At 40.8% G+C, this 11,338-nt stretch overlaps 1 protein-coding gene across 1 annotated transcript; it reads right to left on the bottom strand.

The window, feature by feature from the left end:
• Positions 1-9,316: 9,316 nt before the first annotated feature.
• Positions 9,317-10,267, bottom strand: LOC117070748 (olfactory receptor 1L4). The gene has a single exon (XM_033190297.1). The coding sequence runs from the start codon at positions 10,250-10,252 to the stop codon at positions 9,317-9,319; it is 936 nt and encodes a 311-aa protein (XP_033046188.1). The 5' UTR covers positions 10,253-10,267.
• Between the last annotated feature and the right edge of the window lie 1,071 nt (positions 10,268-11,338).

Below are 11,338 nucleotides of genomic sequence, written 5' to 3'. Positions count from 1 at the left end.
CTACTGAGTGGTCAGGGACCCACTTGAGCAGGCAGTCTGTGGCTAGCCAATTTTCCCAGCACCATTTATAAATAGAGAATCCTTTCCCCATTTCTTGTTCCTCTCAGTTTTGTCAAAGGTCAGATGACTGTAGATGTGTGGTATTATTTCTGAGGACTCTGTTCTGTTCCATTGGTCTTTACCTCTGTTTTGGTACCAGTACCATGCTGTTTTGGTTACTGTAGCCTTGTAGTATAGTTTGAAGTCAGGTAGCATGATGCCTCCAGCTTTGTTCTTTTGCTTTAGGATTTTCTTGGCAATGTGGGCTATTTTTTGGTTCCATATGAACTTTAAAGCAGTGTTTTCCAATTCTGTGAAGAAAGTCATTGGTAGCTTGATGGGGATGGCATTGAATCTATAAATAACCTTGGATAGTATGGCCATTTTCACGATATTGATTCTTCCTATCCATGAGCATGGTATGTTCTTCCTTTTGTTAGTGTTCTCTTTCATTTCACTGAGCAGTGGTTTGTAGTTCTCCTTGAAGAGGTCCTTTACATCCCTTGTAAGTTGGATTCCTAGGTAGTTATTCTCTTTGAAGCATTGTGAATGGAAGTTCATTCATGATTTGGCTCTCTGTTTGTCTGTTACTGGTGTATAAGAATGCTTGTGATTTTTGCACATTGATTTTGTATCCTGAGACTTTGCTGAAGTTGCTTATCAGTTTAAGGAGATTTTGGGCTTAGATGATGGGGTTTTCTAAATATACAATCATGTCATCTGCAAACAGGGACATTTTGACTTCTTTTCCTAACTGAATACCCTTGATTTCTTTCTCTTGCCTGATTGCCCTAGCCAGAACTTCCAACACTATGTTGAATAGGAGTGGTGAGAGAGGGCATCCCTGTCTTGTGCCAGTTTTCAAAGGGAATTTTTCCAGTTTTTGCCCATTCAGTATGATATTGGCTGTGGTTTTGTCATAAATAGCTCTTATTATTTTGAGATACGTTCCATCAGTACCGAATTTATTGAACGTTTTTAGCATGAAGCAGTGTTGAATTGTATCAGAAACCTTTTCTGCATCTATTGAGATAATCATGTGGTTTTTGTCTTTGGTTCTGCTTATATGCTGGATTACGTTTATTGATTTGTGTAGGTTAAACCAGCCTTGCATCCCAGGGATGAAGCCCACTTGATCATGGTGGATAAGTTTTTTGATGTGCTGCTGGATTTGGTTTGCCAGTATTTTATTGAGGATTTTTGCATTGATGTTCATCAGGGATATTGGTCTAAAATTCTCTTTTTTTGTTGTGTCTCTGCCAGTCTTTGGCATCAGGATGATGGCCTCATAAAAAGAGTTAGGGAGGATTCCCTCTTTTTCTGTTGATTGGAATAGTTTCACAAGGAATGATAGCAGCTCCTCCTTGTACCTGTGGTTGAATTCAGCTGTGAATCCATCTGGTCCTGGATTTTTTTTCGTTGGTAGGCTGTTAATTATTGCCTCAATTTCAGAACCTGCTATTGGTCTATTCAGGGATTCAACTTCTTCCTAGTTTAGTCTTGGAAGAGTGTAAGTGTCCAGGAAATTATCCATTTCTTCTAGATTTTCCAGTTTATTTGCATAGAGATGTTTCTAGTATTCTCTGATGGTAGTTTGTATTTCTGTGGTTTCGGTGATGTTATCACCTTTATCATTTTTTAATTGCATCTATTTGATTCTTCTTTCTTTTCTTCTTTAGTAGTCTTGCTAGCTGTCTATCAATTTTGTGGATCTTTTCAAAAGAACAATTCCTGGATTCATTGATTTTTTGGAGGGTTTTGTGTCTCTATCTCCCTCAGTTCTGCTCTGATCTTAGTTATTTCTTGCCTTCTGCTAGCTTTTGAATGTGTTTGGTCTTGCCTGTCTAGTTCTTTTAATTGTGATGTTAGAGTGTCAACTTTAGATCTTTCCAGCTTTCTCTTGTGGGCATTTAGTGCTATAAATTTCCCTCTACAGACTGCTTTAAATGCATCCCAGGAATTCTGGTATGTTGTATCTTTGTTTTCATTGGTTTCAAAGAACATTTTTATTTCTGCCTTCATTTCGTTATGTACCCAGTAGTCATTCAGGAGCAGGTTATTCAGTTTCCATGTACCTGAGCAATTTTGATTGAGTTTCTTAGTTCTGAATTCTAGTTTGATTGTACTGTGGTCTGAGAGACAGTTTGTTATAATTTCTGTTCTTTTGCATTTGCTGAGGAGTGCTTTACTTCCAATTATGTGGTCAATTTTGGAATAAGTATGATGTGATGCTGAGAAGAATGTATATTCTGTTGATATGGGGTGGAGAGTTCTATAGATGTCTGTTATGTCTGTTTGCTGCAGAGATGAGTTCAATTCCTGGATATCCTTGTTAACTTTCTGTCTTGTTGATCTGTCTAATGTTGACAGTGGGGTGTTGATGTCTCCCATTATTATTGTATGGGAGTCTAAGTCTCTTTGTAAGTCTCTAAGGACTTGCTTTATGAATCTGGGTGCTCCTGTATTGGGTGCATATATATTTAGGAGAGTTAGCTCTTCCTGTTGAATTGATCCCTTTACCATTATGTAATGGCCTTCTTTGTCTCTTTTGATCTTTGATGGTTTAAAGTCTATTTTATCAGAGACTAGTATTGCAAACCCTGCCTTTTTTTGTTCTCCATTTGCTTGGTAGATCTTCCTCCATCCCTTTATTTTGAGCCTATGTGTGTCTCTGCATGTGAGATGTGTTTCCTGAATACAGGAGACTGATGGGTCTTGACTCTTTATCCAGTTTGCCAGTCTGTGTCTTTTAATTGGACCATCTTGTCCATTAACATTTAAGGTTAATATTGTTATGTGTGAACTTGATCCTGTCATTATGATATTAACCTGTTATTTTGCTCGTTAGTTGATGCAGTTTCTTCCTAGCATTGATCGTCTTTACAATTTCGCATGTTTTTGCAATGGCTAGTCTGGTTGTTCCTTTCCATGTGTAGTGCTTTCTTCAGGGTCTCTTGTAAGGCAGGCCTGGTGTTGACAATCTCTAAGCATTTGCTTATCTGTAAAGGATTTTATTTCTCCTTCACTGATGAAACTTAGTTTGGCTGGATATGAAATTCTGGGTTGAAAAGTCTTTTCTTTAAGAATGTTGAATATAGCCCCCACTCTCTTCTGACTTGGAGAGTTTCTGCCGAGAGATCTGCTGTTAGTCTGATGGGCTTCCCTTTGTGGGTAACCCGACCTTTTTTTCTGGCTGCCCTTAAGATTTTTTCCTTCATTTCAACTTTGGTGAATCTGGTAATTATGTGTCTTGGAGTTGTTCTTCTTGCGGAGTGTCTTTGTGGCGTTTTCTGTATTTCCTGAATTTGAATATTGGCCTGCCTTACTAGGTTGGGGAAGTTCTCCTGGATGATATCCTGAAGAGTGTTTTCCAACTTGGTTCCATTTTCCCCCTCACTTTCAGGCACCCCAATCAGACGTAGATTTGGTCTTTTCAATCACATAATCCCATACTTCTGGAAGGCTTTGTTCATTTCTTTTTCCTTTTTCTTTCGACTTCTCTTCTCTCTTCATTTCATTCATTTGATCCTCATTTGCTGATACTCTTTCTTCCAGTTGATCGAGTCAGTTACTGAAGCTTGTGCATTTGTCACGTATTTCTCAAGTCATGGTTTTTATCTCTGTCAGTTCATTTATGGCCTTCTCTGCATTAATTATTCTAGCTATCCATTCTTCCATTCTTTTTTTCAAGATTTTTTGTTTCTTTGCGCTGGGCATGTAATTCCTCCTTTAACTCTGAGAAGTTTGATGGACTGAAGCCTGCTTCTCTCAACTCGTCAAAGTTATTCTCCGTCCAGCTTTGATCCATTGCTGGCGTTGAGCTGCATTCCTTTGGAGGGGGAGATGCGCTCTTATTTTTTGAATTTCCAGCTTTTCTGCCCTGCTTTTTCCCCATCTTTGTGGTTTATCTGTCTCTGGTCTTTGGTGATGGTGACGTACTGATGGGGTTTTGGTGTGGGTGTCCTTCCTGTTTGTTAGTTTTCCTTCTAACAGTCAGGAGTCTCAGCTGTAGGTCTGTTGGAGATTGCCTATTGCCTGAGGTCCACTCCAGATGCTGTTTGCCTGGGTATGAGCAGCAGAGGCTGCAGAAGATAGAATATTGTTGAACAGCAAGTGTACCTGTCTGATTCTTGCTTTGGAAGCTTCCTCTCAGGGGTGTACTCCACCCTGTGAGGTGTGGGGTGTCGGTCTGCCCCTAGTGGGGGAATGTCTCCCAGTTAGGCTACTCAGGGGTCAGGGACCCACTTGAGCAGGCAGTCTGTCCGCTCTCAGATCTCAATCTCCCTGTTGGTAGGTCCACTGCTCTCTTCCAAGCTGTCAGACAGGGTCGTTTGCACCTGCAGAGGTTTCTGCTGCTTTTTTTTGTTTAGCTGTGCCCTGTCCCCAGAGGTGGTATCTACAGAGACAGGCAGGCCTCCTTGAGCTGCTGTGGGCTCCCCCCAGTTCGAGCTTCCCAGTGGCTTTGTTTACCTACTTAAGCCTCAGCAATGGCAGGTGCCCCTCCCCCAGCCTCGCTGCTGCCTTGCTGTTAGATCACGGACTGCTGTGCTAGTAATGAGGGAGGCTCCGTGGGCGTGGGACCCTCCCAATCAGGTGTGGGATATAATCTCCTGGTGTGCCGTTTGCTAAGACCCTTGGTAAAGTGCAGTATTGTGGTGGGAGTTACCCGATTTTCCAGGTGTTGTGTGTCTCAGCTCCCCTGGCTAGGAAAAGGGATTCCATTCTCCACTTGCACTTCCCAGGTGAGGCGATGCCTCGCCCTGCTTCAGCTCTGGATGTTTGGGTGGCAGCAACTGACCAGCACTGGTTGTCCGGCACTCCCTAGTGAGATGAACCCGGTACCTCAGTTGAAAATACAGAAATCACCTGTCTTCTGTGTCGCTCGCGCTGGGAGCTGGAGTCTGGAGCTGTTTCTATTCGGCCATCTTTATTATTCTGTTGTATTCAAGCAGCCTCCTAGGTACCTATATAATGGAAGATGGAGCAAGATTTCTGGTCTACTCTCAAAGGCTATACAGAAGCATTCCACCTGATATGGCAAGATGCTCAGAGGTCTTCATAGACCCTTCTGATTATATCTACCTTCAAGAAAGATTTTTTTTCCTCTTACTGATGCTTATTAGCACATTTCTGGGTTAACGTCTGGGCTCCCTTCTTTGAAAAGAAAAAATCTTATTAAAGTCTTCAGATGCTTCTTACCCACTGACAGTCCCTTATTGTGACTTGGGGAAACTGGCATCATATCCTGACAGAGACCACACTGCAGTTCCAACTGAGAAGTTTAGGGTTTACCAAATGGGTAGACTGGAAACTTTTTTTTAATCCTAAAGTGCTATCTCATGGTCACTTGTTATTTAGAATTTCTTTTAGTTTGAATTTCTGGGAATATCTTAAAGTTTTCCATTAAAAAAATTGTGATTTTTGGCCATGCGTGGTGGCTCATGCCTGTAATCCCAGCACTTTGGGAGGCCAAGTCAGGTGAATCACAATATCAGGAGATTGAGACCATCCTGGCTAACACGGTGAAACCCCATCTCTACTAAAAATACAAAAAATTAGCCAGGTGTGGTGGGGGGAACCTGTAGTCCCAGCTACTCGGAAGGCTGAGGCAGGAGAATGACTTGAACCCAGGAGGCAGATCTTGCAGTGAGCCGAGATCATGCCACTGCACTCCAGCCTGGGTGACAGAGCGAGACTCTGTCTCAAAAAAAAAAATCTTGATTTTTTAGTGGTCATGCATTTGTTGAGGAAAAAAAGGTCAGGCTGATCTCAGAACTGAAAAATATAAGTTATGATTCTTGGGGTCAAAGAACTTAATTAGCTTTAAAAATTACTGTAGGCTGTAATTAATGCATTTATTTATTAATATATGCTAGGAATCCTCACATTCTAAAGTAGCTATGCCACTTAGTTGAATATGAGAAAACTATTACATAGAAATAAAGGAAGTAGAAAGTAAATATGTCTTCTAGGCCAGCTTCTCAAAATCAGGTGATTGGTGGGAGATAGTGGTAAAAGTCAGGTGTGCTTAAACGAATACAGACGCTACTGCAAATTAGATTTCTTTTCTGGCTTGCTGGTTACTTCCTTATAATTATGAGGATTTAGTGAAAACAATGACAGGAATGGAACCCTGATGTTGGAGCCTAGGTGTCCCTGTGTTCCATTAGACCATTACACACCTCTTGCTTTATCTTTAAGGCCAAAAGAGTTATATTCAACTTCAAGTCCTGCCATAAACAAGCTTGTGACCCAGAAAAGCTGGTGCTTGTGTAAACTTGCTGAAATAACTAAGGCAGAAATTTTCCAGAGAGTGTGTAAGTCCTACATTACTATTGTTATTAACAATAAAATTATTAGGGAGGATTAATAAAGCACCTGATACACATTGATGTGTTTGTGTGTTAATATAGCTGTGTAGTAGTCATTAATGCTATTCATCAAATACTTCTGACTCTCCATTTTAGAGGTACCTGGTTGGATTGTGCCTCCTGGCTCCCTTGTGTTTGGGTGGGGTCATGGGATGTGTTTTGTACCATAAGTTATGGTCAGAAGTGGCATGGGTCACTTCTGGACTGGAATATTTAGTTGGCAATGTAAAATCTTCCAGTGTCTTTCTCAGCTTCTGACAAAATGGTGATCAGTGTTCACAATGGTGCCTGATCTATCATTTTGGATCCCTGATTGATTAAAATGAGCAACATCCTTATATTTTTCTATGGTGGATGTTTAGGGCTAATTAGAAATAAATCTTTAGTTTTGAGATCCAACTTGAGATTGTTTATTTCCACAGTATATCACAGCTTACCCTGACTGACAAACATGGCTTTTTCCAAGATATAAAGGGTAGCTTAGTGAGGATGCTGGACATAAGGAGAACAGAAGGATTAAAAAGGAAGAGGATCACTCAGCCCAGGAGTTTGAGTCTACAGTGAGCTATGATTGTGTCACTGTACTTTAGCTTGGGTCACAGAGTGAGACCTTGTCTCTTAAAAAACAGAAGGGAACCAGCCTGGCCAACATGGCAAAACCCCGTCTCTACTAAAAGTGCAAAAATTAGCTGGGCATGGTAGCGCATGCCTGTAGTTCCAGCTACTAGGGAGACTGAGGCAGGAGAATTATTTGAGCCTAGGAGGTGAGGTTGCAGTGAGCCGAGATTGTACCACTGCACTCCAGCCTAGGTGACAGAGTGAGACTCTGTCTCAAACAACAACAACAACAAAAAAGATAAAAGGGTCAGGGTACTGAGAATTCATACTGTCATGACACTTTGGTGTTGGGGGGAGGAGTAAATATTCTTTTTGGATTATTCTATCTTTTCAGTTGGATTATCCTTACCCTTAAACTGAATAAGACTCACAGGGTTTTCACTGTTTCTCAGAAATATTCCAAAGTGTATTGCCTCTGTGTGCTTGGCTGGTTTTTACTATGTGAAATGTGTTGCCCATTTCCTCATCCTTTGTAACTTTCTTTGTCAAAATTCAGTGTATTTTTAAGGATAAACTTATGTCACTTTTCCAAAAAGTTCTTTCCAATTTCCTACCAAACCCATGTGCTTTCCATTTCTGAAGACTAACAGGATTTATAACTCCTTGACTGGGACCCATTGTCAGGCATATAGAAGATGTATTTGTAGAAATGTTTTATTCTACCATATGGAAGCCAGTCTATTGAGGATAGCTGAAGTGGGTTTCCTAAAATATGGATTCCTATCAGTACCTTGTCTGAGATTAAATATGTATTTGGTCAAAGTCATGGATAGAAACTGAGCGTTTTTCAAAAGCAGTGGCAACAGAAGCCAAAATTGACAAATGGGATCTAATTAAACTAAAGAGTTTAATAGCAAAAGAAACTGTCATCAGAGTGAACAGGCAACCTACAGAATGGGAGAATTTTTTTCTTTTTACTTTCTTTCTTTTCTTTTCTTTTTTATTTTTTGTGAGACGGTGTCTTGCTCTGTTGCCTAGGCTGGAGTGCAATGGCTTGGTCTCGGCTTACTGCAACCTCTGCCTCCCGGGTTCAAACAATTCTTCTGCCTCAGCCTCCTGAGTAGCTGGGACTACAGGTGCGTGTCACCATGCCCGGCTAATTTTTTAGTATTTTTAGTAGAGACGGGGTTTCGCCATGTTAGCCAGATTGGTCTCAATTCACTGCGCCTGGCCCAGAATGGGAGAAAACTTTTACAATCTACCCATCTGACAAAGGGCTAATATCCAGAATCTATAAGGATCTTAAACAAATTTACAAGGAAAATAACAACCCCATCAAAAAGAGGGCAAAGGATATGAACGGACACTTCTCAAAAGAAGACATTTATGTGGCCAACAAACATATGACAAAAAGCTCATCATCACTGGTCATTAGAGAAATGCAAATCAAAACGACATTGAGATACCATCTCACACCAGTTAGAATGGCGATCATTAAAAAGTCAGGAAACAACGGATGCTGGAGAGGATGTGGAGAAATAAGAATGCTTTTACACTGTTGATGGGAGTGTAAATAGTTCAACCACTGTGGAAGACAGTGTGGCCATTCCTTAAGGATCTAGAGCTAGAAATACCATTTGACCCAGCTATCCCTTTACTCAAAGGATTATAAATCATTCTGCTATAAAGACACATGCACACGTATTCATTGTGTGTGTGGCACTATTCACAATAGCAAAGACTTGGAACCACCCCAATGCCCATCAATGATAGACTGGATTAAGATAATGTGGCACATATACTCCATGGAATACTACCCAGTCATAAAAAGGATGAGTTCATGTCCTTTGCGGGACATGGATGAAGCTGGAAACCATCATTCTCAGCAAACTAACTCAAGAACAGAAAACCAAACACCGCATGTTCTCACTCATAAGTGAGAGTTGAACAATGAGAACACATGGACACAGGGAGGGAAACATCACACATTGGGGCCTGTCAGTGGGTGGGGAGCTAGGAGAAGGATAGCATTAGGAGAAATACCTAATATAGATGACGAGTTGATGGGTGCAGCAAACCAACATTACATGTGTATATGTATGTAACGAACCTGCACGTTCTGCACATGTATCCCAGAACTTAAAGTATGAAATAAATAAATAAATAAATAAAAATAATTTAAAAAAAGAAACTGAGTGTTTTGCTCCCAGGTTAATTCTCTTACTGGTATCCAACACCATTTTTCATGACCTCTTTGAGTGCCATCTGGAAATGGTTAGGAAGGGAGGATTAAACTGAAAATCTTTTAGGTCATGTCCTGATATTGACATGCCAAAATTTTGTTCTTTCTACAAGTAAGTTTTGTCTCTTAATTTCTTCAAACCCCTTTTCATATCTTTGTTCCTCAGGCTGTAGATGAAAGGGTTCAGCATGGGTGTCACTACTGTGTACATAACTGTGGCTACCCGGTCCTTCACCACTGAGTACATGGACAGGGGCCTAAAATAGACATAGATGACACTCCCATAGAACAGGACCACTACAGTGAGGTGGGAGCCACAGGTAGAGAAGGCCTTCCACTTCCCGGCTGCAGAGGGGATTCTGAGCACAGTGACGATGATTCGCAGGTAGGAGTAGATGATACACAGGAAGGGGGTCACGATGACAGCTAAGGTCTCAGTCATGACCACCATCTGGCTGGAGGATGTGTCAGAGCAGGACAGCTTTAGCACAGGCTGGGTGTCACAGAAAAAGTGCTTAATGACGTGAGAGGTACAGAAAGACAGGCGAGACATAAGTAGCACGCGGAACAGGGAATGTAGGTGGGAGATGCTGCAAGAACCCAACAGCATGAGTAGGCAATGCCGTGGGTTCATAACCACATCATAGTGTAAGGGGTTGCAGATGGCCACCAGCCGGTCGATGGCCATAGAGGCCAACAGGTAGCTGTCAGTGTTCGCAAATGCCATAAAGAAGTACATCTGGACCAGGCAGCCCACATAAGAGATAACCTTTGTCTTGGATAGAAAATTCACCAGCATCTTAGGCACTATGACTGTTGTAAAGCAGATATCCATGAAAGACAAGTTGCTGAGAAAAAAGTACATAGGAGTGTGGAGCCTGGGGTCAGAGTAGATGGCCAGGATGATGAGCACATTCCCCACCACGGTGACCAGGTACATGATGAGGAAGATGGCAAAGAGAGGTTTCTGCAGCTGAGGGTTGGAAGAGAGGCCCAGGAGGATGAAGCCTGAGGTGCTGCTGCTGTAATTCTTTGTCTCCATGTCTCTGGACTTCCTGGATAGGGTTTGGAGAAGCAGTGGGAGAGACTTAAAGGGCAGTTTGACTAAGACAGCTTCTTTCCCAACCTCAAATCTATTTTAAAAATCTTACTGCTATTATACTTTGAAAGAATGTTTAGTTCTGAAACTACATAGAAACAGATAGTAAAATTCAACAATAGAAAGGTTAAAGGATGACAAGCTGTCTTCTAAATTAGAAGCTAAAGGTTTTCCATGTGCTCATAGGAACTTCCACGTGGCCTAATTTGCTTGAGTTCTCATTTCCCTCGTAAAGATTCTTCTGAGGTTGTTTCTTGACCATCTCCTTAACCTTATTATTATTTTTTGTCCCAGGGGAAGAGGTTGCTGGGTTCTACTTAGAATTAGAATGCTGTCACACAAGGAATCCCTATGAATGAAGTTATCTCATTCAGCATTCTCTCTTGCTCATAGTTCCATAGATGGTAGTAGTAGTTGGGATAGAACAAAACTAAGCATAACAGAATTAACCAACGCTCCTTGGTACTTGTAGAATTCAGATAACTTCCTTACATCTTCAGAGCAAAAGCTTTCTAATGTTTATTTAAGCATTTCTCTTTGGCTAATATAATCTGTTACTTTAATTATCATCTTTTGATTCAAGGATACCAGTTAAAATGAGAGTACTCCCAGAAATAGCCTATGTAACCAAGATTAGTTCTTTGAATATATTAATTTTTCTGATTAAAAAAACTATGAAGCCCTCATTCTCAACATTAAAATATTGCAGGACTATAAAATGTAGACTATAAGAGTCCTCTTTCCACCAATATCATGGAAAGAGAAGGCAGAGATAGCCTTATAACCACTATTAAACTACACTGCTGAGGTGGTTGACTGAGTGGGTGACAAAGCAAAACTAAAGAATCAGGAGGCATAAATATTAAAAAAGAAGAAAATGTCATTTTTTTTGGTGGCATGATTGTGTACTAAAAATTCAAGATAATTATTTGAAACTCTTTTAAAACCTATGGTAATTTCACCAGTGGCCAGACGCATTGTAAAACTAAAAGTATTAGTGCTCTTTCTGTATTAGACAAATGTAATGAA

The sequence above is a fragment of the Trachypithecus francoisi genome, unplaced genomic scaffold (genome assembly GCF_009764315.1).
Source record: "Trachypithecus francoisi isolate TF-2019V2 unplaced genomic scaffold, Tfra_2.0 Contig01585, whole genome shotgun sequence".
NCBI lineage: Eukaryota > Metazoa > Chordata > Mammalia > Primates > Cercopithecidae > Trachypithecus > Trachypithecus francoisi.
Note: the sequence above shows the minus strand (reverse complement) of the source record. Positions and strands in the feature narration are given on the sequence as shown.

What these genes read in the sequence shown, in the direction of transcription:
- LOC117070748 (XM_033190297.1), bottom strand. Translation starts at nt 10,252, where the DNA reads ATGGAGACAAAGAATTACAGCAGCAGCACCTCAGGCTTCATCCTCCTG.